A 26,842-nucleotide genomic window follows, 5' to 3' on the forward strand; every position below is an offset into this window, starting at 1 on the left:
CAGGAGAGGGGCTGTGCAGCTTGTGTGGCCACAGGACAGGGCCTGACCTGCCCTCAGGTTGCTGCCTGACATCGCAGCAGGACCCCAGCCTGCCCCTACCCACTGCCTGGCACCACGCAGGGTCCCGGCCTGCACCAGAGCCAGTCTGCGATCTTAAGTTCAGTCAGCTGAGCATAAGCTGCCAAGCTAGAAAGACATCTCTTCCTCCCAACAGGCCCACTCTGAGATGCACCTTTGTACCATCACTAAATCATCATTTTTACACATTTGTCCAGAGAAGAATCCAGCCTGGGCTGCTGGCTGTTTAACTTGCTGCTCATCAAAGAGCTGTAAAGTCTGGCTTTCAGCTGTTTGAACAGTCTTTACAGCCGGCCTGATTAAGGTGCAGGGCTTTATTAGCTGTTCTGCAGCAATATGGTGAAGGACAATGTTGCGGAATGCTCCTTCAGGAGATTTGGGTTCTCATGTCCTTTCCTTTTTGGATCAGGATGCTTGGCAACCAACTGCTATGACACCATGTTTCACTGTAACGTACTCTTCCTTAAAGCCACCTCAGACCACAGATTTTTCACACTATTAGAGGAAAATCGTTGCTTGAAGGACTATAAGAGAACAGTACTACTCCCCAGTTGCTGTCCCCACACCTTTTTTTGGGGGAAAAAAGTACACATGCAAGGGCTGAAAAACCTATTTTGGCCATACATATATATAGAAATGTGTATTTGAAACAGTTAAAGTTCTGGTAATTTTCTCACAACATTTTTGAAAAGACTGTAAGCATCCTCTTTTTCCTGAAAATCACATTTGGGGCACATAAAATTTCAGTTAGTGGCAGGAATACCTGCCAGGAAGTTTTCATTAGGGTTTACATTACAATGAATAAGGCTGAGTTGTTTTGCAAAAGAACAAAGCATTCTGACAAATTTCAGCAATTTCCTATCATCTTTTGTTTCATAACTATTTAAGAGGAAACAAAGAAAAGCAAAACTTCCAAATCATTGGCGAGCCTTAATGAGAACCGTGTTATTTCTGAGTGTTGGCGCCAAGAAAAAGATGGAAGAGCAAGTTTTTGTGTCTAGGCTGGCCTGTGAAGGGCTTCTTGAGAATGGAGGGTACCCGCATTGCTGAAACCCACTGGCTAAATCCTTTACAGTCACCACCACAGAATTAAATGACATTTTATTCACAAATTCCTTTTTCTGCTTACAGTTACTACTTGACCTTAAGGACAAAGAAAGGTCCCAGACTTGACTTTGGTGGCTTTTGTAACATTAGGTTCATTCGTGTTCAAGAAACATTTGGAGTGTTAAGAAACATTTAGATGTTGTACTGAAGGACATGGTTTAGTGGGAAATACTGGTGATAGGTGGATGGTTGAACTGGATGATCTTGGAGGTCTTTTCCAACCTTGGTGATTCTATGATCCTCACTCAACTACACTCATGCATTCGAGAGGAAAAATGAAAACATGGGTTTATATAATCAAATATAATTTTCCTCATATTGGTCTGAGCAACCTGATTGAGCTGTAGGTGTCTCTGCTCACTGCACAGAAGTTGGACTACATGGCCTTTAAAGGCCCCTTCCTTGAGTCTGTGACTCTGTATGATACAGAATAGTTCATATCACATTAACTTCAGTGCATTACTCAAACCCCTGTGTAGGGACTCTGAAGAACTACTGGAAGAGCAGCAAGCTTCTGACCTATTCTAGGCACTGATGTACTGCAGCAGATTGCAATGGGCGCTACTGGAAAGGACTTGAGACATTCACCCCAATGCAGCCCTACAGCCTAGCAACTGGATGGAACCTCAAGAGAGGGAGTTCCCAAGTCTCTAAGTACTATTGAACTTTGACAGGCTCAGCTCTTGGGCTCTGCACTCACTACAATGATGGGCTGGGAACCAGACTCCAGGGCTACAGCAGCAGAAGTTCGGCAGTGCATTGAGGGAACAAGAGGGAAAATGGGGCAGGTGCAAAAGGACAGTCCAACACCTTCAACTCCATGGAACAGAATCCATTTTAGAAATACAGCTCATATAGAGGCATCCTCACTACAGGCAGCCCAAATTGCACAGTTAGGCTGCAGCACGCAGGCAGAACATTCAATAGTTGGTCTTCATGTTTTCTTCTTAATGAAAAACCTGATACAAGCATGTGTTTTTCAAGACAAACTGAACAGAGGACCTGCTTAGTGCATCTACTGCTGGGCTGTTCAAAATGCCAGGAGCCAGATCACAAAAGGCTCTTGCTGTATCATTTACAGCAAGGTCCCTGGAGCAGGTACTATTTCTCTTTTCAGCCATTTGCATAAGCATACACTACAACACTTTGCAATAAACTGAGATTTAGCTTGTTTTCTTGCTCTGTACTTATCCCTCTATGGCAACCTGTACCAAAGCTTATCACTAGAGTAACTCCTCCAGCCCCATGAACCAACAGCTGATACCACGAAAGGAGTGAAATCTCCATTAACAGACATAGTTAAGTTTCACTCTTCAGCAAAAGGTCACAAACGCTTTGCACCTGCAGTGCCACTTAATGTTTGCCTGAGGAACATATCTGAGATGTGGCAGGGGATAACCCAAAACCCAGAATTTCATATTTGAGACCAAGCTGAGATGCCGCTAAGTATGTTTTCTGCTCATGAACAATTCCCTGTTTTGGATTCTAGGCATGCAGACACGATTACAGTGTTAGAAATGCGGTACTTGGTTCTACTTTAGCTATTGCTTCCTCCTTCAAATATGAGGGAACTGCAGCTGGCTTTCTTTTCCCTATGGAAAATGTGACACTCCATGTGGATACAGCAGACAACATAACCCAAGTCAAATCGTAACTAGAACATCAATTATTCTAACATTCAGAAAGATGCCAGTGTTTACAAATATACAGAATTAGTGACCATAGTCCCCTCTAATGAAAGGAAAATGGAGAGGTCTAACTATGGTCACATAGCTTTCCTTGGGAAAACAACTGCTGAGAAGAGGCAGTGTGTTAGTTCAGTTCTTTTGGAAGGGTAAGCAGATCTGTGGAAGCTCCTCATATGGGAAAACCAAACCTGGTTTTGGCTTCATACAAACTCCTTCCTTCAAGAGGCCTTTGAAAACCACCTTCTTTAGTGCAGGGTACCAGCATCAAGTTAAAGAAACAAAAACTGGAAAACCTTCGTCAGCTTCCAGGAGGTTCTCAAGAACACAATGTGTACATTTCTGAGCAAAAAGAAGGAATTACAATCTGAAATGTGGATTATTCTTCAGAAAATTCCTATTAGGAGAAACATGCCGATAAAGAAACTAAGCAGGCAAAGAGGCAACAACAGTGCAGCACAACTACAACTTTAATCTTTATCTTTAAAGAGTACAGAGTTGAAAATTACACTTTCTTCTCCTTTGCACCTTTCCATTCTCTATCCCATCATTTCCTAAAAATCTTCTTCCCCTAAAAAGGGAACTATTTCTTTGTTAGTAGTTTGACTTCCCTTCAAGTGAAGCGCTCCCATTAGGCCCCAATTCCATAAAACACTCACACATAGACTTCTCTTCACTCCGCTCCTATTCACAGCAACATTTAAGTGTATATACTTGAATGCTGTTTTGAATAGGGATGTTTTTATTTAACCAGAGCGGGGGGGGTGGTGGTGTGGTGGTAATACTTGTGTGGTCTTAGCATGGAGGGGGGAGGACATACATCATCTTGTTCCCAGTTTAAAGGCAGTTTTAGCAGCAGTCAGTGACTGACACATGGGTAAAATCTTAAGCAGCAGCTTAACCACAGACGTGTATAGTGGTAGGAAATCCCACGACATGTAAAAGGGGAAGCTCTGAAGTCACTGCTGAATGCCAGCTGAAGCAGCTTTGCAAGGTCAGTCCGACTTCTAAGTTTTCCTTCTGATGCTCCTAATGCCATTAAGCAAATTTGCTTCTTTAATTAGAATTATACAAAGGCAAAAAGGAAGACAATACAAAAATGTATAAAGAATGGGAAAACCTACAGACTTTGGAAAACAGGATTCTGGAAAATCAAAATGTTTACATTTCATTTTTTGTTGTAGGCTTTCATTTTTTTATCCCTTTGAAATACATTTAGTCTTAAATTAATAAAGATCAAACGAATACACGTTCTTTAAACAGACATCATAAAAATGCAGACATTACACCACAGGATCCATCATTTAAATATCCCAATAACTGAACAGTTAAGGTGACGCTGGCTAACTTGAGGATAAAATGCTCTGATAAAAAGACGCCGTGGCTCTAAGGAAAATGCGGATTAGAGAATCAAGAGCGAAGCAGGTGATGCTTTAGTCTGAATCTGAACTGTCTTGCTTATTGGTATGGTACTGGCTGGCTGCTTCTTCCAAAGGAGCCATTGTACCATCCGGCCGCACTCCCATTGGCTTTATAAGCTCATCTCTGTAAGAGATTGAAAAAAAGAATATGCATTAGCATATGTACACGTATCAATTCACATGCGTATAATACAATCGCATACAGTATATGCTTCAGTACATAATAAGCCTTCAAAAGGAAGTTATTTCTGCTGAAGCCTTCTGTTTTGAAGGAAGAGGAACAAAAAACCTTCCAAAATAGGTGGGAGGGGAAGAGCGGGACACATAAAGACCTCATTCATGTAGGCCAAACCTCCTTAGCCAATTAAAGACACCATGAAAAGTCAGTGCCTAATAGGCTCAAGGCAAGGAGCAGGTTCACCGTTTCAAATACACAAACTAGCTTTTCTTCTGAGAGTTCTTGGCCAGCCATTCCCACCTAAAATTTCACCTGCCATTCTGGCCAGTAAATGCACGTGCAATTAAAATAAAGATGTGATGCACATTGCTCTTGCTGCAGGAAATAACTTGGTGAAGAGAGCAGACTGCCTACCACTACACTGCTACCAGGGGTGTGTAAGTACTTGTTGATTCATTTTAAAAAGCTGACTGATTCTAATACTACTGCTTTTGTTTGCGGCAGTTTAATTACAGGATTGACAGCCATTTTAATCTCTTCAAAGCTCTAAAGGCCTCTCGAAGCTAATCCAATTATATCTACTCCACAAGCTACAGCCTCATCTAAGAGATGATTAATTATTGATTAAGCCAATCAAAAAGTATTAGCAAAGATTTATTTAATCCTTATTTTTTATCACCTCATTTATATGTGGATTATAACAAAACCTGTGAGGGCAAAGATAACGTTTTGATTTTCTCCCGGAGTAGAAAAAAAAAGGAGGGAGGGGGGGAGGAGAATACCTCAAAATATTCAGGAGTCACCTTAAATAAAGGAGCGGAGGTTTGATGTGAGGTTTGATGTCAATTCAGCCCTCACTTAAAAGGCAGGCCAGTAAAACTCAGGCGATTTAACACAGTGTATGCCTTTCCCCTGTTCCCCCTGGGCCACGGACACTAAAACCACACCACTCAGTGGGGAGGACAAAAGCATTTCACTGGCTCTCTGCTGGTCTGCACTACTACCTTGGCTGAAAAGAAGGGACAGAAATTGGTTGTACGCAGCTGGCAACCTAACCTTAACACAAGAATAGAAACAGCAGGGAAGGGAACATCTGAATTACGTGGCATGCATAAGCTAGATACAGTACAGCAAAGCAGTAGTTGAAATCTCCAAGAGTCCTTTTTGCTCAGGAAAAGGAATCCATCTATTTGCACAGATGTGGCCATCAGATACTGCAGCGCTAAGCTCACAAATCCCACTGCCTGCGGTACCTCAAATCATGAGAAAGTGGCTCTGGAAGAAGCCGTCTGGTTTGGCCAGCCCTGTCTGGATGGGCAGCCGGGAGTCAGGGAAGGACATCCGTTAGAACCATACCCTAATCCATCTCTAAACAGACATCTAAACAGAGTTGGCCTGCTGTACTTCGGGACTGAGAACTCCTCATCCTCTAGTAGTACAGGCTATAGCTTGCAGATTCTACCCAAATCGTTTTTCATGCCCCCTAAGCTGAGGGGATCCTAATTTCAGTTTTAAAAAGCACAATGCTTAGGTTGTAACATTCAGCACTGCCGCCAGCAGTCATGGAAGCATGCCATTTATTAGCCATTTACATTTGCTGTTGGTAATGGCCAGCAAAGGATCAAAGGTGCACTTCAGAAAAAGGGACCCAAGAGGAATATTCCTGGTCAGAACAGTATTCTACTAAAGGACACAAACACCGGCTTAAGAATGAAAACCACTTGGAGAACATGGGCCAGTTTTACATAATCCCACAGCAGCTTTGATGTAACTTTCTAGTGTCAGTGCCGATAAGCAAAGTGAAAGCTGGAGAGCAAGTACCCACACAAATGACACAGTGTAAAGGGGTGAACACCTAACTTTGTTCTTGTCTGCAATGTTTTTGCTGTAGAATACATGCTGACTAGTTTTCTGATCACAATACAGCTTAGGGACTGGTGGTTACAAGCTGTGAGGTAACTTCACAAACCTCAGAGAAATACAAGCAAGTTTTCTCACTTCTAAATCCTCCATCTCCCCAGATAAAGATACTTCTATTTGTAAAAGTCTTACCTCACCTCTTGTCAACTGTGAAGACACAGAGCCCTTTCTCTGTACCTCACCTTCACAATTCACTTTCACAATACGCTACAAATGCTCCGCAACATAATACAAACTTTTTCCTCTCCCAAAGAACTGTCTGTGGAGATGCTGAATACCAGATGCATCGGTTGTGACAAATCTTTACACGCAGTTGTTGGCTTACTGGTAGTTTTTTTGGTGTGTCTGTTTTGAGGATAGGCACGTGGAGTTTTGCATGACAACGTAACGTAGAAGTCTGAGGCATGCAGTGCACTTGTGCATTTTTCATGATACTGAAAAGCCTGCATCTCTCAGCTCACTGTACTCATTTCAAAGTGCACCATTATGAACTGTACCACACTGCATTTGAGCTTTGATCCTCCTCTCCAGGCTCAGAATGAGCTGGGCTGAGCTAACATTTCATAAAATAACAAGGATGTTTATCAATTACCTTTCTGTGCCTGCACGAGCTTCCTGCTTTGCAAGTCCTTCAACAGGATGAAAGACGCTTGTTAAAGTTTGCTGTTCTTTTTTCTGTGTTAGTAGGCTGAACTCCATACACACTTTCTCAGATAAGAAAGGAAAACTGAACTACACGAAGAGAGAGATATACTGGGCCACAACAAGAAGAGATAGGGATTAATTGTTCAGAGCAGAAGGCAGGGACCAACCAATTTTTTTTTTTTCCTAACCATGAGCTAGACCTAAAGTAGTGTAAAACATGACATTCTTTCCCTGGCTAAGATTTGACTGCAGGCTCTGAACACTGCACAAGACTACACGAGCTGACCCTCACCTGGTACAAATCACCTCAGCTCTACCAACCTCAGCAAGCTTCTCCTTTAGCACTGGCTGCTTAGAGACCTCAGCTGAGCTCTGACAAACAGCTGAGGATCTGTTTGCTGTTTGAGGTGAAATACAAACAGTACAGTAGTCCCATAAAACTGGCACATACACTCTCCAAAGTAATTTCATTACTTAGACACTTCCGTAGGGCAGGAGAGATCACCTCATCCCAGTAGGTGGCAGCATGAATACTTCCACATCCACGAAGTCCTATCCAAGTACACAATAGGAATATTTACACGTTTGAACATCTTTATGTGACCTCCAATACACTCAAATAGCCCTTCCTGCAAGATTCATTTTTCTAATGCAAACAAAGCATTCTATTCAAGTATACTTAGAAACGCACCATAATTAAACAGTTGTTAAAATGCATTCTCTTCTTCCACTTGCAGATCTCCCAAGAGTCCCTTCAAATATATCTATACAAGGTCTAGCTTCCTGCTTGCCATTTAGCTTGATAACGACTCAAAAATCATTCCGTTGTTTTGCAGGGTAACTCTTTCTTGTCTGCTCGGCGTACTATAGGGCAGTATTGACACATGGAATTAATGATGGTGTCTGTAATGAAATAGCCATCACGTAAACACCAGCCTGCTCCTTTGATAAAATGGCATGGCAGGGACCTATTCACCTCCTTATAATTGAGTACCACATAATAGTTCCGATCCTTTCATGTAACATTATTTTGTTCTATGATTAGAATGGGGAAGAAAAAAAAAAAAATACTATGTAACGTTGCTTTCTTCATTCATCCTATGATTAATTTTGTGTCTTTAATGAGTACGGTTGCTTATTTAGGCAGGTTCTCTTACTTGTTTTGTTGACTTCTGTTGAATGTACAACAAAACCCAGGCTGTGATAATTGGGGACCATTTCATCAGCAAAAGGATTCTTGCTATTAATACAAGGTTGGCTTGGAAAAAGCATCCTGACATTTTAAATTAGTCAATTAATATACAATTCTACCTACCATTTATAATAGAAAAAAATGTTAGCATATTTCTTCGAACATTTTAATTAACAGAGACTATTTCCAATAGTCTATGATATAAACAGACAGAATACCATACAACAATGACTTAAGTTGGCTATCTTTGATGTTTTGTAAAGGAAATAAATAATAGAGGTTGAGTTAAATCTGTGTGCAGACTTGGAGATGTGCACCACATGTAGAAGACATGATTTACAGCTGCCCAACAATTCTCAGCAAGCCACCATCTATTCTTACCACAGGCAAGAATTACTTCAGGGCCAAGTTCAGGCATTCGGCGACCTACCTAAGTAACATCTACATCTTCCAAGTGCTGCAGCAGAAAATAGTAATGAGGGTGAAAATCTTGATAATTTATACATATTTAATACTTTCAAAAAGTAACTGCATCCAGGCAAATCTGAGCAAACATTTAGTCTCCATATAAGCTTTTGTAGAACCTGAGCTAGTGTTAGTTTGGGCAGAGTAAATGGGTTCACAAGCAATCTTCAGCTTTTCTCCATACATGTCGCTAAAACTAGGTGATTATTTGCAATTTAGCCTTACTGAGGAGGGTCAACTACTTCATGAACAGGTCTAAGTACCAGCAATGTAACAGAAAACAAAAGCCTTGGAAACATGACCTGAAACAACCAAAAGCGTGCAACAATTTAACAGCACCTGAAAGCAATTTCAATTCTTCAGTGCTGACGATCAAAATGAATGAGAAATTTGGAGAGCAGAAATCCACTGGCAGCTTATGGAACAAGGGCAAAAACACCACTTTATTACTTACAATAAACCCATACAAAAGGGTAAACTGCAAAAACAGACAGCAGCCACTAATAACAGGCCATATTTGCAGTGACGTACTGCTGTTTTGCAAATTTTTCTGAGGAGCTCAACCCGTCTCTCAGGTAGCTTTTCAAAAATCATAAAAGCCAGACTTCCTCCACTACCCTCAGTCAAAAGGGGAAGAGAGTTTGTCAGTCGTCCTACTGTTTTCCACACCTAAAACAAGCTATCCCAGCACCTACAGCGGGGTCGCATCAACAAAACTGCCCTACAGTAAGCACTACACTAAAAACCAATCAAACAAACAGCAGAAAGAGTTGCAGCCTTGAATATTTTGCAGTCCCAGTACTATGGAAGGAACTGCAGGTGGATGTAATGAGACATAAAAGCCCAAGGTGACAGCAAAGCTACTGGCCAAGGGGGTAAGGAGCAACACCAGGCACCAGCTGCTTGTCAGTTTTTAGCAGGCAACACAGCAGGTGTCTCCAGCCCTCCAAACTGAAAAGGCTCTCAGGCTACAGTAATGCCATTTGGACTTTTTGTGCAACTGCTAGAGTGACAGCAACTGACTTGTCTTCGGTTTTTCTTTCTCTCCATCTTCCCTTTAAAGAAAAAAAAGCTGTAGACCATTTAGACATTTTATTATGCTATTCCTAATGCTCAGCATCTTAATTCTCTCCTCATGTAGCAGCCATTTGGTTTTACATAATAGTTTAACTAGAATTACATGTGCATTCTGTTTTCTTCTCTTTATTAAGAAGACTGTAAACTTACGACACTTGCTTCCCATACAAATAACCTGGATAAAGTATTCAAGTATTCAATTATTTCATTGAATCAATTGTCTCCAGTTTCTTCCCTGCTCACACTCCGGTTTATACTTCAGTCTCTGCCAGCTAATAGGAAATCCAGAACCACTCACAGCATTTGCTGTTTCCACAATCCTTAGCAGACAGGTAAAAACATTTAATAGGCTGGAACATCTCTCAGGATAACTTTTTATTTGAATATTCACTGACTCTACAAAACACAAACTATCTTCAGGTTCATCCCCTTGTTTGAAAAATGATTCACTTACAAATTTACCTAAATCTACAGCTCACATACCACACCAATTTATTTTATGGTATTATAATATCCATCTAGAACAAATGATAAAATCTCCTTTGTAACCGAATCTGCATTTACTCTAAGTCCCTATGAATTCTTAATTGTATCTTCCCTCTTAATTGCTCTAATAGATAACTCATTTCTTCTACTGACAGCTGTTTCCATGCAGTAACTGTTCTTCAGATAAGCAGCAAGACATAAATATTTACCACCAGGTCCTGTTTGGGGTAAACAAGTATACTTGTCTTGTGCTTTCTCGTACATCAAAATGAGAAATTCTTTTAATTATTCATCAGTCTATCCATTTAGTAAACAGGTTCCATCAACACCTGATTCTGTCCAACCCTGTCCAAAAGGGGTCCTGTAAAATATCACTCTTTCCTTTTAAGTATTAAACATTTTTCTCTGCAGCAAAATTGGCCCTAATTCTGCAGAGTAGATTATAGCACTATTTGAAGCTGTAGACTTTAGTAAAAAGCGAAGAACTGGGACGTAAAGTGTCTCCATTAAATGCAGCTAAAATACAATACCTGGAAAGTTTATCAAACATGTTGACAAGCTTCATAGCTTCATATTCTTTTTGTTCTTCTGTCATTTCATCCATTGGATTAGGCATGGGTTCTTCCAAGTGACCAGTGATGAGGTTAATGCTGGAGGTGGAAAGATAAAATAGTTTACATTTCTACAGAAAAATGTATGTAAATTGTCTGTCTTTTTAAGAGGAGGAAAGAGCAACTCTCAGACACCACTGAGACTAATGCTGTCTGAACTGCAGGTGAAAGCTCTTACTATTGCCAACCTACACATTGATCTGCAGTCCTTTCCTGTGATTTACAATATAGCTTCCTGTTGATGCACTGTATAATTCCTTGTTCACTGCTCTAGCACTGCACATTCCACTAGTACTTGTTATGCTCTAAACCATACAATAGATTGAGAGCAAGGTAATAAAGCTGCTAACGACAATGTCATTAGCAATAATGACACACAGGGGGAGCAAACAACAGATATATGATTGCAACTAATTTTCTACAGAACACAGACCAAAAGGGAAATCTTCTTACTCAGGAAGAAGCGCTGAATTAGGTTTCCTTCTCATAATCATTTTTGCTCAAAACAAATTAGTATTACATTGAGAATTTACAATCTCAGTTATTTTCGGTGTTAAATCACGTGAATGGTGATGCAGAGATGGCGAGTAACAAAAGCAGAGAATTAGTTTCAAAGCACATTCTCAGGAAAAATTATCTTTGCAAATAGCTTGACCACAAACAAAAACAACACAGAAAACCAAATGCAACTGACATTTTGCCCTGAATATTTCATTTAAGTGCTAGCTTTTAACTAAACAGACGTCAGTTTTACTTCTGTGCGTACAACTGGATATGAATCACAGAATCGTGGAATGACCTGGGTTGAAAAGGACCACAATGATCACCTAGTTTCAACTCCCTGCTGTGTGCAGGGGTGCCAGCCACCAGACCAGGCTGCCCAGAGCCACATCCAGCCTGGCCTTGAATGCCTCCAGGGATGGGGCATCCACAGCCTCCTTGGGCAACCTGTTCCAGTGTGTCACCACCCTCTGAGTGAAAAATTTCCTCCTAATACTTAACCTAAACCTCCCCTGTCTCAGTTTAAGACCATTCCCTCTTGTCCTATCACTAGGCACCCTTGTAAACAGCCGTTCCCCCTCCTGTTTATAAGCTCCCTTCTGAAAGAGCAGAGACAAAAAAGGAAGAAAATATCATAAAGTGCACAAAAATCTGCTCTGCAAAACTTTTCTGCCCTGCTTTGTTACTCTGAAAGAGTATCGTCTCTTACACCCTCCTTTATTCTCATTTAACAAGTTTAGATTTTAAGGTAAATTTAGATGGACAACACATGTATTCTGAACTTCTAACGCTGTGTTCTTCGGCCATCCACAAACATTTTGAATTGTTCTTATTTCTTTTCGACAAGCATTTCATTTTTATGTAGCTCCACCTACTGCAATTAAATCATTATCAGAGAGGGTATTTTTTCTTTGGAGCCACCCAACTGTGTTCTGTTCCTCAGTAATTTGCCCATGAGGCCAAGAAGAGACAGTACTCCACATAAGCACATGTAATTCAACAGCCGGCCGTTTTGTAAAAGGGGAAACAGAAAATTATGTCAAAACATCTTGACTGCAAGAGGAAATGCAGAATTGAAACCAATACCGTACTTTGGCTTTGCAGATTTGTATTCTTCCGTATCTGTATCTTCATCATCCGAGTACCAGTGATCTCCTCTTCCCCCTGCTAACAGGCCCCTGGCTGCCAATAATCCTGCCGCGTTACCGTAGCCTGTATATTTTAACAAGCTGTCAACTGCAAAGAGTGATACAAAAGATTATTCAGCTTGGAACCGGCCTACAAAACAAAAAGCATATAGTTCTGCCAAAATCAAAAGAGTTACAGCGAGAGGCAAACATTACAGCACGACTTTATGTAAAAGGGAGAAGAAAAAAAAAAAAGTATACCTCTCTCTTTACAAAGAACAAAAAGAAATTCTGCTGCAATTTGCTTTACTCCAAGGTCAACGTGTGTCATGAGGCGCACCAGCTTGTTTCTCACTGTTGTGCCGACTTCTGGACGGCTTGATACGTCTCTTAGTGGAGGCAGTACCTAGCAGCATCAAAAATAAGAGAACGGCAACATGGAATGCGTGGAAACACTTAGCCAATCCTTGCAGAAACACTGCAAAGAGAACAAGAAAATATTGCGGTTCTGCTGCTTTAAAGAAGGAGCTAATATCAAGCCAGTTGTGTTTACATGGACTAGTAATGACTTTTGTTTCATCACACATTCAGTCCTTCTGGTCTGGTATGCAAATGCATACTGAACCTCAAGCACACATCTGGGAAAGGACAGCTATTAGCAGTTTAAGAGCACAAATGCCTGTCCCAAAGTAGTTGGTTATAGGCAACAGCAACCTTATGTTCTTAGATTCTTCTGTTTTGTTCAAGTTTCTGGCAAAAGCATTAATAACAGCTTAATGAAACCCATCTTAATATGATGCATAATTTGTACAGAACAGTAAGGAGACTTACAGTGAAAAAGCAGGAAAGTAAGTCATACTGCAAGTTCTCACAAAAATGTCAGAAACTGTCTCCATGTGTAAAAAAGGAAATTCATCCTTGTCCCATAAAACACTCCTTTGAAAGCTGAAGCTCGCTTTCAAAAAGATTTTGGAGAAAACACTTTTTAAACATATCCTAAGATGCCCTGCTTTCTCATTATATATTATTAGTCTTGTTAACTTTAACCCTCCAGAAAGCCAGAAAGTGCCTGAGATGTTTGACTGGGCAACCTAACTTCAGCCTCTCTGTGTCTGTGCATTCAAACTCAAACCCCAGATTATGATTATTATTTTGCATTCACAGGACATGACATGACCTGCAAATAAACCTAAGCCATAACACCAATTATTTGGTAGTTTGAAGACTCCTGAAAGAATTACGGATCACCCACATTTTACTAGCTAATAAAGCCAAGCCTGTCACTAATTGTCATTAAGAATTGCAGGTTCTTTGTTTTCTAGGTGTTTAACACAAAACATTGTAACATTGTGCTCTGTGCAAATTTACTGCACAGTTACTGAAATCAGACTTGCTGGGAACTGATACTGACATGCTATGTATTGACTACTTTGAGAAGGACAGGGCTTGTTGTGTTTTTTTTTTCTTTTTCTTCTCAATCTAAGCACTCACATAATTAGCAAACACTTTGTCCCTGCTTACTTTCCCCAAAGGGGAAAGTACCATGACTGCCATTTCCCAAAGTGCTGTAAGAATGAATTCATGTTTTCAGAATAGCTGAATGCTAATACCGTGATGAGTGCCACAGGACAGTTCGTGAGGAAATTAATCATTCTGTCTTCAGATGAGAATCTGAATAGTGCACACTAAATAAAGCCTAAGGCCAACACTCAAATAATTCAAAATATCAAACATCCGGTCATGTAGTTAACAGCACCCATCCGTTTCCTGCACTTTGAGGCAGTGCTCTTGTGGGAAGAGACGGCAACCAGTTGCATCCTGACACCCAGATGCTGAGATGCAGTAAAAACATGCAGACAGCCCCACTTTCTAACTGTGGAATATTTGGTTCCGCCATTTTTTTTTAGAAGAAATTTAACAGATGAGAAAGTGGATCCCAGGAAAGAACTGCTGCAAAGAAAGTATCTAAACAAAAATGGGTTTCATAACACTGTCTGGTGGAAGAAGTGGACAATATATGCAAAATATGCACACTGCCATTACAGATCCCATTTATGAATTCAGGCACAGCTTTGACCTGGGAGTGGCATTTAAAGATGCAAACCAAAAAGCATCACAGGTTAGGAAAAACACATCCCACAGCTGGTCTCAGCTGTCCCTTCCTCACTCCTGTTTTAAGTTTTCTCTCTTCAACTTCAGGAAAAGCAGCAAATAAAACCCCCAAACCCACCACACTCAGCCATTATGTGACCGTTTAATCTTTAACCGTAGTGCAGAAATCATTTTTCCCTAAGAAGAATCTCTCAGGGTCTACACTGTATTCAACAGCTCTTTCAAGAGACCTTTAAGTGATGAAGGACGACATTTTACTCCAAATGAACAGCAGATCCATGCTTGGTTCATAAGTTTCAGTTCCCAAGACTCCTGTCTGCTGAAGTCAGATTAAGGCTCAGGCAGAAGTGACCAAAATGTCCTTAGTCTCACTGGCTTCCATACAGCTTGATAAAGTTTGTTCAACTGCACTGAAGTATTTCTGACAAGCTGGATGTAAGGGGTCAGACATTATTGGGCTTTTTTCCAACCACAGTGACCCCCTCTCCCCCCAACACAGCTTTACAATATCTCCAATATTATTTAACAGCTCACAACATTTGTCGTGGAACTTAGGCTATACTATCCATTGATTTACACGACTTTGAAAAAATATTTCTGTAGCTGACAGCTGTGAGAGACATAATGGAAAAAATAAATACCAGAGAGAGAACCTTCTGGGTCATTTAATAGGAAACCATCCATGCTTTGAAGGTATCAGTGCACTGTACTGATGTACAAATCTAAGAACATTTCTTATTAGTTTCATCTTCAAATTTAGATGACTATTTTACATACCTGAGCTTTGATAAACTTCCTGATATTCCTATGAGTTCGGCAGCATTCTGTCAATAAACTGAGAACTGGAGTCAGACCTTCTCTATAGCTGCTTCCCTAAAATAAAAACAAATAAAAGACATTTTTAATGTGCACTTCAAATCCTATGAACTTTACAATAAAGCCCTGTGATGATCAAATCATGAACTTTACACAGATATAAACAAAGAGCCAAATGTTCATGGTCTGAAAAACACAAGCATGCTTCAGGTATTTACAGGAATTTGCTCTCAATTTTGAAATGTTTCACAATCTAGAATCAAGCAAGGACATCCTTGTTTCTCCTACTGCTGCCTGAAAAGATTCTTACAAACATTACAGACATCTACTTTTTAATTTAATGAAAGAAGCCACATTTGACAAAAATCTTCACAGACCATACCTTGTCAATTCTCTTCTCCATGAAATCCAATAAAATCTGGATTGCTCTCATATTCATACCATTGTATTTTATATCTGTTTCCTCCTGGGATGACGGACTAATAAGGACATCCAAGCAAGAAACGGGAATATTGCTTAAGAGGTTGATTGCATTGCTGAAACAGATTGTTAGAATTTGTTATTTATTTGAAAGAAAGAAGCAAAAGCAGTACAACTTACCATACTTTTTGTTCAACTGCAGCAACAACAACAACAAAAAAGGCCCTGCAACTGAAGCAATGCTTTGTTTTCTATTCTCTGCATTTTAAAGAAGGTGGCACACAGTATGCCTGAGTGCTAGCTGTCAGAATTAGCAAGGAAAAAGAATGACCAAAGCTCCAAAAGCAATAGTGCAGCAGTGCAGCATTACCTCTGGCCCCCACAGAATCAAATCCCTAGGATAAGGCACAGCTCCTACCAGCAGCTGAGCTGGTAGGACAGCAGGGGGAACTCTCACATTGACTTGCAGGGCTCAGAGCTTTTTCCTCCTTGAAACTTAAAAGATTTTACAATCTGGCCATGTCCTACCATCATTCTGACAAAAGTATGCCACGGAAAACTAATTCTCCCTCCGTGTATCAGATCAGTGGAGTGTGGTGGTAATTTCTCAGGTTCCCTGGAATGCTTTCACTTTTCCTCAGCTCGTAGCATGTAGGAAATACAGGAGGCTTCAACACTTGAAAAAGCTCAGGCTTACTTACCAAGCACTAACATGCAGTAACTGGCAGCTTTTGCAATCCACAAAGTAGAGTACAATGTGGAACTTACTTTGCAAGGAACTCTTCTCTGTTACATATCCTTTGAGTTTGCTATCTATCCTGTTGTCATTATACAGACCAGAATTTGTACTCTTCCTGAAGCAGGCTGAATGACACAGATGCAGCAAAACTTAGAATTGTCATTATTTAATGCCCAACTGCAATTCTAAACAGATGTATTTAAAACTACTACAGAATGATGAGGTTTTAGGTAAGCAGGCCTCAAAGCTATCAAAAAACCTATGGGTTAACAATGTTTCAAAGAGTGTCCGAGAATTCCAAGAGTGGAGAAACTTCAGTTCAGTTAATGCTTTTACATAGAAGCTGCACTCCGTTTTTATGTTATTCATACAATTCTAGCAAAGGTCTAACATGTCAGAAAGCAAAACAGCAATGACACGGGAGGATTTCTAACAAATGTGCTGCTTGGAGTCTGATCAGGCTAGGGGCTGCTCCACACTGTTATCTCCCTTCTGCTCCTCTAATGATTGAATTTCAGACAACTTGCTCTTTTGGAAAAAATTATTCTCATTCCTGTTGAAGACGTCTTCTACATTACAGAAGTTGCTCCTCTCCAATATTTCAGGAACAGTCAGAAGCAAAGCAGACTGAAATTCAACAAATATTTGGTGGCTTTCATCCTTTCATCAAAAGTTCTCTTTTTAACCAGTTCCTTATTAAACAACCAAGTTCTCAAACACCTACAAAATTAATTTTCTGGATCACTGTGTCTGAGCTATTCTTTTCAATAAATGAAGCCCAGCTTTCTGATCTTTGTCACTTCACTGACAGTTTTATTTGTGGTAGAGGAGTGTATGAAATTCTCCAGCTACCAGGAAGTCAGTGACTATGCACAGATCTGCACAATAGTGTTTGCATTCCTACTCCAGGGGGTAGAAATACTGCGTATATTACTCTCCCCTTTTTGGCTTCCCAGAGATCATTAATCACTGGGACATGACATCCACCCACTCATGCTCCCAGCCCCCTCCTGATATGCAAATTCAGAAGCAAAGGCCTATTTAGAGCTGCAGAATGCCTTGATTAAAGCCTTGTTAGTGGGCAAAACCAGCACTCGCTCTAATATGTGGTGCTGTAAGCTGTTCATATTCAAATGTTAAGTAACGACATGACAGAACCACAATAATGACAACAACAGCAGGTACTAAATTAGTTAAGGGATTTTTTGTAGGTAGCTTCTGCTTATTTCTTAGGAAAAAAAGTCAAACCAACAATCAGTGCAACACAGTTAAGGGCATGTATCCAATACCTGATGCTCGTATAAAAGAAATCCTCAACTCGGACACTCTGAGCACAAGAACTCATACAACACACTATAACAGGCCCTCCAAACCCTTCAGCTGCACATCTTACCTTCTGCAGGTTTGCAGACTTATAGAAGTGAACAAGAATTCCAGGTAACACGCCTCCTGATACTGCATTCTGCATTCAAGTCTGTTTATATTTCATTCTATTTCTAATGACATATTAGTAACTGTCTTACTGCTGGCTGGGATGCAGTCTGGGAAGTGGAACTTTTTCTGACTCACCTCAGTGCAGCAATAAGGACCTCATGGTCAGAGCCCAGCCTATTTAGCAGCCCAAATGACCCAGCCTGCTTTCCCATGCTGGCTATAGACAGCTAACACAGGTTTAGCCATGTATTACAGAAACTTCAATCTGGAATGAAAGATTTCCTTGGCTTATTACAACAGGGGATTGAAGTGAGATACCCAACCCCCTGAGATCTGTGGTGTCATAACTTCTGACTACCTCTTCTGTTCCAAAACTGCCTTGTGATGAATGTGGGTGGTAGAAAAGCATCCTAAATTATTCAGCTTCTACTACAGCATGTAACATTCCAAGGCAAAATTCAGGCTCTGCAGATGGGCTGAAATATTTGAATCACAAAGTTCCAAATGTGTGCTGTGCTACTCTAACACGTTTTAAAAAAAAAAAAACCACAACCTTGAGCATGTCATAAATCAAGATCAAATATTACAGGCAGCAGTGCTACACTTGGACTCTTTCTTCTATCAACCTGAGCTGAACAAACTAGCTAGAGTTGGCTAACAGAGGGTGAAAGTTGTATTCCCAGCACAGCAGAAAAAGGCCAATGCAGTGGTATGCTGAATTTTATGGAGAAAGGGAGACAACAGAAGGAATAAGGCAGTGATTCATCCTTCCTCCTTCTGCCTCCCGTCCTCAGAACTGGGGGGAATTCTTGCCTTGATCTGGCATCTCCATAAGGAGGGATGCTCCATGTAAGTAGCATATCTACAAAACATATTCCTTCTGGCTGAACAGAAGCAAAAAGAAAAAAAGAAAAAAAAGACAGAAATCACACTACTACTACATTTTCTCCATCGCTGCTTACCTCTATCTATAAAGCCCTCTTTGGTCCTGATCTGCAAGTGTCTACAAGGGGTGAATACACAAAGACTTTCATAATACACATCCTTTTGCGACAGCACAAGATAATTAAATTTTATAAGGGTGATATTTTACGGGATAACTAGGCCAGTCTTGCACTCCTGGACAAGGAAATATGGCACGTTTTCACAAGAAAAGCATCCACTGCACGATAATTCATCAAAATACCAGGCAATCGCTGCGAACTTTACAAGCCAAAGTGATATAGATCTCTATCTTCCAGTAGCTGTGGAACTTACACAGATCTGTTCAATTTTCCCATCAGTGGGAATCTTAGACCCACCAGTCCTTGCTTAAGAAGGATGAGAGAGCAAAAAAACCACCATAAGCAGCAGCACAGACTAAACACTGACTGCCTTTTAGGACACACTCAGCACTGACTCTAGTCACGGCAACTACTGCAGCAGTCTCCTAAATTATTCCAAATCAGCCTGCAAAAACTGAGAATGGCTCTGATGTGGGATTTTAGCCCTTGCCTACTAAGACTGTTGATCTCTAAGAGCTTTCCAAGACTGCAGTAAAGCTCATTTAACTCTTTCAAGACTGCTGGGTGTGAAAAGCTCTACCCTTCTTGCTGGATACTGCAGGTTCATAAAAGGATCATCAAAAGATCCTGCACTTAGATAAACTGATGTCTCAGACAAAGAAAACTGCAAAACAGGTTTTTATCGCCCAAGCTATCGTGGCATAGTGTCTGATGCTCCTGTATTTGCTCAGTTCTTTGAACAACTTCATTTAATTAAAAACAAAAATGTCATGGGAAAAGTCTATTAACACTGAACAGAGAAGAATCACCAGGCATCAGTAAGAACACCGAGTTTCAACTGAGTTATTGGAGGTAAATATAAAGAAAACAGTTGGGCGTGGGATTGAGGAGAAACACACCCAGAATTGGAACAAATAGTTACGAAGAAATTGATATTGTACTACTTGTACTCTCCAACTTCTGGAGATAAAAGTATCAATGTGTTACTTCCCCTACGTATCAAAACTGCAGAAATTACATACAAAAACCTCACAATTTTCCATCAACTTCTATGCAAAACAACAAGAGTTGCATTCCACTATAAAATTACGGTTTTCACTGGTTCTCAGATTCCCACTTCAGATATCAGTGAAAGCGACTTATTTATTTTGTAATAACAACAGAAGTAGATTGTCTCTGCGATTTTACCAACCTGTGCAACTCTTCAGTTTTGTCTTCAGTGGGGCCCGTGGTTAATAAGCAGTACCGAAGGATGGCAGCCATGTAACGAAATTGATGAGATTCGTTCTATATAAATATAAATTATGAAGATATTTTTTCATTTTGAAGATTGCAAGTGAGGTTTTCAGGTCACTAGAATAATAAAAATTAAAAATGGAAAATACCTATTAGATCACAACATCCATCCCTATCAATAAAAGGACTTCACCTTAGAGTTCACTTGAACGCTTAATGCAGTGTACTTTCATATGCTGGCCTTTTAATAAACGAAGCCTTTTAAAAGGCAAGGGGACCTTCTTCCAGCCAAAGGAGTCCCCGCTAACAGAAAACCCCGTTAGAACTATTTGCCCAATTCCATACAATTATTCCTAACATAACATTCCTATCTTCTTTTCTGTTTACACCCAGGACTGATGTCTCTTCATCAGTTTAGATTACATATGTTCTTTGCTCGTCTCATTCTCACTCAGTCCTTTTGCTGCCAACAGTTTCATTCTCCCACCCATGTGTTTCCTTTCTTAGTTCGCTTGCTTCTGTTCCCTTGACATTTTTCTAATTTCCTTAATAACTTCTCTACACTCAGCAACCTTATTTGCCCTACTTTTCCTCTCTTCAAACAGCACTTCCTTCCAGCCTTTCACCACAGTGCAGTCAGACAGAAGTGTGCCAGTAAATGTAATTACAAAACTGTGTCTATCACTGTCTCATTCTTTTTATTAGCTCTTCTTGGCATCCATCATATGTTCCTTGTGTATTTGGCTTCACACAAAGCACCCCAATACATCACATGTAACATCAGCATCCATATCTGCAAACTGTTCCACCTGCAGCTCTTGTCCGGCTTTGCTACTTTGAAATCAACCCCAGTCATTAAACACTGGTGTTTCAGACGGTTCTCTTCCCCTTATGATGAGTTTCATTTAGCTTTCTACCCACACACCCCTCTGATCTCCTTTTATTTTCCAGCCTGCCTGTTTCTCAACTTTTCAAATTCTGCATCTTCCGTCCCCTTAATTAACACGCTGTTTACTTTTCTTACAGACCATTAATATTTCCACAGGGATACCTGCTAAGCAGAACATCACCTAATATCTTGTTAAGAGTTTACAACTATCAAAGAATTCTTTAATTTAAACTTAAGCAAGTTGCTTGCTTTTAGGAACGTTTAGTGAGAACTCATTATACAAACTCCATTTCAAAACACGAAAGAAGTTTCTCCTGTCCCAGAATGACTTCAGCTCTCATTCAATAAGCCAACTAAATAAAAAGGATATTAATACCAAAACGTCTTGAAATCTGAAGGGAATTTTCCTGATAGTTACTTGTGTGGGTTTTTCAAGGAGGAAAAAATCTGTGGGAAAAAGCCTCCCTTACACCAAAGGCAGGTGCCCAACGAAACCTCACCAAGTAACACCACAACTGCCTCCTTCCTCCCATCTGCTGTAAGCTCAGTTTTTCATCTTAGAAATCTCGAGCAAGTATACTAACTTTGAGACTGAGATTTCAAGAGATTACTTCTCAAGAGGCCAACATGTAATATTGCTCATTTTCCAGAGAAAAGTTCCTCACTTTCTTCACACTTCCCCAAAATTCGAAGCACCTAGCCTCTCTGATTTTTTTTTCACCCAATCAATTAATCTTAAAAGTAAGGATTTAACTTCTTTTTTTGGTGTCCCTAAGATAGAATCTTTATATTTCTATATTGTTTTACATTTTGGAATGTAATAATTAGCTCTGTGTTTGTTGTTCAGTACAATGCACTAAAATGAACTATTACTTGCTTATTACTTGTCCATTTTAACCACTGCTACCTTCTACTCGGCTTCATACACGACAGATTTACAACACCCAATGAAAAGTCAACGAAACTGTTTTAGAGACAATATGATGTGGACTAAGAACACCCTTCAAACTATCCAACTCTATAATTCTAGTATAGGCCTAAGCTTATAAATTTGAGTATACAACACAAAACAAGCATATCTGTCTGTGAGAAAAAATAGACCTGCTGGTACCATAGAAAATAGAGAAACCTATGAATAAGGTAATAAAGAAAGTGTGTTTGGTTCTCATACATGAACTAATCTTAAAAGATCATGTTTAAATCTAAAACTGAAGCTGTGATGATGGGAGAAAAAGACATCCAAAACAGTATCTGCATGTTTTTTCAGTTATGTGTGGCTGGAAATTACAGTTGATGGGCTTATCCTCAAGCCCAGAAAAAAAACAAAAAAACTAGTGAAACTCCTCAGCTCTAATTGTTACTCTGTTGCCACAGCCCACAATCTCAAGGGATGCAGCCAGCTGGTACAGCTACATTACAGAGTTTTTCCTAGCCAACTAATTACTGCTGAACAGTTTATTTTCTTTCAGAGGTCTCGGATTCTCATTAAACGGTCTTCCTTGACACATTCTACTGTATTTTGCATTTTTTTGTTTGGAAACATACACTTCTAATTATTTCATTATATCATCCAAGCTATTCTCCCATTAAACAGAAAACACATTGAAAATACTTTTTTTGCCTAAGTAGGAATAAGAGCAAAAAGTTATTTTTGCATTATAAGCAATAAGCATTAGAGACTCAACACTTCTTAAAACCCCAAGAATGGCTCGGGTTGGAAGGGACCTTAAAGCCAGTCCCAAGTTCCCTCCATGGGCAGGGCTGCCATCCAGGCAGCTCAGGCTGCCCAGGGCCCCATTCAACCTGGCCTTGGATGCCTCCAGGCATGGGGCACCCACAGCTTCTCTGGGCAGCTGTGCCAGTGCCTCACCGTCCTCTATGTCAAGAATTTCTACCTAACATCTAATCTAAATCTTCCTTCTTTTAGTTTAAAACTGTTTCCCACTGTCCTATCACTGCAGTTCCTGGTAAAATGCCTCCTCATCTTTCCTGTAGATCCCCTTTAAGGAGGGAAAGGTCACAATGAAATCTCCCCAGAGCCTTCTCATCTCCAGGCTAAACAAGCCCAGCCCCCTCAGCCTTTCTTCATAGGAGAGGTCCGCCAACTCTCTAATCACTTCTGATCCATTCACATATTCAGAGGAATTTTCTCAGACTGGTTTTTCACATAGGAAAGCTACAACACCAATACAAAATTTCAGTAATACCTCAGCTGCTGTACTGAAAAATGCAATCTAAATTCCATTAAAATGACGGTAGCAAAAATAAAAAATTTAAATCCTTGCTCTGGAGCTAGGACAAGAACTGCTGCTTATGTTGGTTCTCGCAGGCTGAGCAAAACCCATTTAAAGAACAATCATTTCAACTAAACCTTACCTTGCTGTGGACATTCCAGCTGTCAAGCGTTACGTTAAAAAGAGCCTTCAGTGCCTCAATGGCACAATTTGTCTCTTGCAAAGGTAAAGGCGGCCTGTCGCGGTCTTCCGCTGCTTTATATTCTCCTGTCCATCTTACATTCAGGGAACTTTCCAAAGCCTGAGTCAAAACTTGCACTCCTTGTAGCTCCTGTCGCAACTGCGATCTTATATCTGTGTGCAGAAGTGACAAGAGGAAGAGAAGACGCAAATCAAAGCATTTAATGTCACCAACCAGCTGTTGGTCCTTGCATTTTTTCAGAAGATTGCAGAGCATGGCTGCAAGATTCAGTTCCAAACTGAGCTTCTGTGCAACAGCACTATTAAAAATTATGTTACAGAGGCATTTTAAAGCTTCTACTATAACGGGAAATTCAGACACCCGCTCCAAAGGATCTTCCACAGTATCCAGCTTTGCAAGTCTCACGAGGATCTGCATGTTCCTCTTTGTGGTTACAGGCACTAGAACCTTCTTGTCCCTGGACAGAATCCGCAGTGCTTCCAGACAGGCAGTTTGACATGAGGTTTTTGTGTCTTTTTCCAGAATGTTCAGAATTCCCTCACATAGTTTCTAAGCAAAGACAAAAACAAACAAAAACTGAATCAGTTTCATTTAAACATTGCTAGCAACAGGTAAACAACTGCTAAGCTCCTAGCTTTGAGTTTTCAGCTAACTTGGTTTGGGAAAATAGGTATTCCATACTAGCTTTTCAAAACATAAACCACTATGAAGGACCTCCAAAGATCACCTACAGCTGTCTTCCCCACAGACTCATCCAAACACATCAATGTTAGCAAAGGCGTTAAGCCCAAATGGTAGCACAGATGCTACCAACCGTTGCCACTTATATGGTTTTCTCAGTTTCAGGTCTGAAAACCTGAGAAGTGAGAACAAAAAGGCTAGAGAGAAGTGAAAGGCTTTAAAAACACATAGAAGTAGAACAGCCATACCTCCAGGACCTGCAAAACTGTAAGTGGAAGTTGTTTCAATCAGGAAACTGGGGGAAACGAAACCAAACCTAAGTAACTGCCCCACATACAAGTATTAGTACTTCATTTGTACCATTTCAACACGACCTACCAACTTCTCCCACATTAATCATGACTATCTCTGACTGACACAGGAACATAACAGGAAACTTTTTATTGGCATGCTTAGATTGTCTCACTAAAGCAGTAAAACCACTGCTTTGTCAACACAACTTGCCCTTTAGGTTGAAATATTCACTGATATTTTACGCAAGCGTGACTGCAGGGGTAAACAGAAAAAAGCAGAAAAAATACTTCCCAGAATCTCCAGGCCAGAACAACAGTAACTGAATTAAACGAGAATCAACTTTCATACGACAGAAAGAAGCAATGAGAAAATCAATCAGAAGAGAGATAAGACAGGACAGGACAGACTATTGGATGATAGATGACTCCGTAGGGTTTTTATGCCTTATGTTCACTACAGTAATACTACTTATGGGTATAGTTATGAAGAAGCTCTCGTGTAAGCCTCATAGGACACAGTTCCTCCCTGCTCCTTACCTTCCAGCTTTGTGTCTTGACCACTGCCTTAAAAACTGCCAGTGAAGCAGAGGAGTAACTTCCCCAAACAGCCTTGCTGCAGAAGTCTTCTCAAGACCCAAAACTTGCACAATGGTTTCAAGCAACATATGTTTATATGAAAACAACATAAGAGGCTATGGGAATAGTAGTATGAGTAAAAAGAAAAAGAAAAAAAATAGCGCTAAGGGAATAGTCTCTGAAATGGCACCTCTCACTGCCAGCAGAAAGGGGGGGAGCACAGCACAGCACCCTGACACAAAGATCAAAGCAAAAGCTCCACTTGTGACAAGCAGAGCCTCATTACCACGATCACTGCAATTAAAGCCAAAATAAAGAAGAAAGGTTGTCTAGAGCAAATCTAGAACAGATGCTCCAGAAGAATAAGGGATAAAAAAAAGCCCAACCGATCTCCAAGAGTGTTAAAAAGATATTCTGTAAACAAAATCAGTATAATTGGAAGTGTGCTTGTCCTGGGGTGAAGCCCACCCAAAAGCATTTCCCAGCCAAACGAGGCCTTGACTCCATCCTGGCAGCTCTGACTGGCTCTAGCCAGTAGGACTTGGAAACGAGGGGTGAGCTCCACCTCTTACTATTGCACAAGCAACATGACAATTCTTGGTCAGAGGTTTACAGAAACTGCAGCTGACTACCCCATGGCAGCATAGGTTTGTACCATGTGAATTTCATGGGCAAATGCCTAGAACAGGATGCTAACCTAACTCCGCTCCCACAGAGCTGTTTGTGAGACCTAATGTTTCTGAAGGTGGCATCTTCGAGGTGTTTTAAGAAGAAGAAGTAAAAACATTTAAGAAACAAGAAGCGACCAGCATAGACTTCCAGTCAGATTACCTGGACACAGCTTCATTTCTTACGAGAACTTCGCTTTATTGTTAAAAGAATTTTCCACAGAATTAACTTCACTCCGCAAGCTGAAGCAACAGTCACAAAGTGTGTCTGATGTGATACACAACAAGACTGAACAGACAGTTCAGAGAACTCTAGATAGGAAAAGGCCAGTTTATCCTGTCCACAGCCTAAGCCCATTTCTATTAGGTTAAATAGATGCAGTACTACAAACTTACCTGACTTTTCACTACCAACGCTAATGTAAAACGACTGAAGGTTTCTGATGGGACTTCAAACAACAGAGATCAACAGTCTTTGAAATTAAAGGGAGCTTCTAGTTGCTCTCGTAAGGTAAGTTGTGCCCACCTGCTGCTAGGGAAGCATCACCACAAAATGTCAGAAGTGCTGTGGGAGAGATCCCAAAGGGAACCAAACTCCCACCAACTCACCATGGGAGATGGAAGCCTTACCTCCCTCCATACATTTGAAGGCTATCCTTGCAATATAAGCAAAGGTTACAAAAACCATCACCTTATGACTTCAAATCTTTGTGAAACTCAGCAGAAGATTCTTACCTAGGATTAATTTCAATTATGTGATTAATTGTAACAATGATAGATACTGAACTGAAAACAAAAGTGATGTTTTGATATTTAGCAACCAAATTAAACCTTGGGGAAAAAAAAAAAGAATCTGTACATTTGTATGTTACTTCATTCCCTACACTTTTCTGAAGCTTTGGCTGTATAAAAGATTCCATGATATAAGCAAGGATAGAGGTTCTTTTTAAAAGCATGACTCTCATGCATACTACATTAATAACTAAACCATGCCACACTTTGGAACAAGTGTGTATATATATGTGTATATATATATATATATATG

General features: G+C 40.3%; 1 protein-coding gene across 1 annotated transcript; it reads right to left on the reverse strand.

Moving 5' to 3' along the window:
- Positions 1 to 3,322: 3,322 nt before the first annotated feature.
- RIC8B (RIC8 guanine nucleotide exchange factor B) lies at positions 3,323 to 24,128 on the reverse strand. Its single transcript, XM_031554677.1, has 8 exons — positions 23,520 to 24,128; positions 20,211 to 20,305; positions 15,804 to 15,957; positions 15,383 to 15,478; positions 12,755 to 12,899; positions 12,458 to 12,602; positions 10,785 to 10,904; positions 3,323 to 4,415 (listed from the first exon to the last, which is right to left on the reverse strand). Exons 1-8 carry the CDS (start codon positions 23,994 to 23,996, stop codon positions 4,304 to 4,306), a joined length of 1,344 nt encoding a protein of 447 aa, XP_031410537.1. The 5' UTR covers positions 23,997 to 24,128; the 3' UTR covers positions 3,323 to 4,303.
- Between the last annotated feature and the right edge of the window lie 2,714 nt (positions 24,129 to 26,842).

The sequence above is a fragment of the Meleagris gallopavo genome, chromosome 1 (assembly GCF_000146605.3).
Source record: "Meleagris gallopavo isolate NT-WF06-2002-E0010 breed Aviagen turkey brand Nicholas breeding stock chromosome 1, Turkey_5.1, whole genome shotgun sequence".
Taxonomy (NCBI): domain Eukaryota; kingdom Metazoa; phylum Chordata; class Aves; order Galliformes; family Phasianidae; genus Meleagris; species Meleagris gallopavo.

Coding starts and splice junctions, on each gene's coding strand:
- RIC8B (XM_031554677.1), bottom strand. CDS start 23,996: ATGCAGATCCTCGTGAGACTTGCAAAGCTGGATACTGTGGAAGATCCT. Junction 20,306..23,519: donor GCTGGAATGTCCACAGCAAG/GTAAGGTTTAGT, acceptor ATATTTATATAG/AACGAATCTCATCAATTTCG. Junction 4,416..10,784: donor ATGTTTGATAAACTTTCCAG/GTATTGTATTTT, acceptor AATCTCTTACAG/AGATGAGCTTATAAAGCCAA.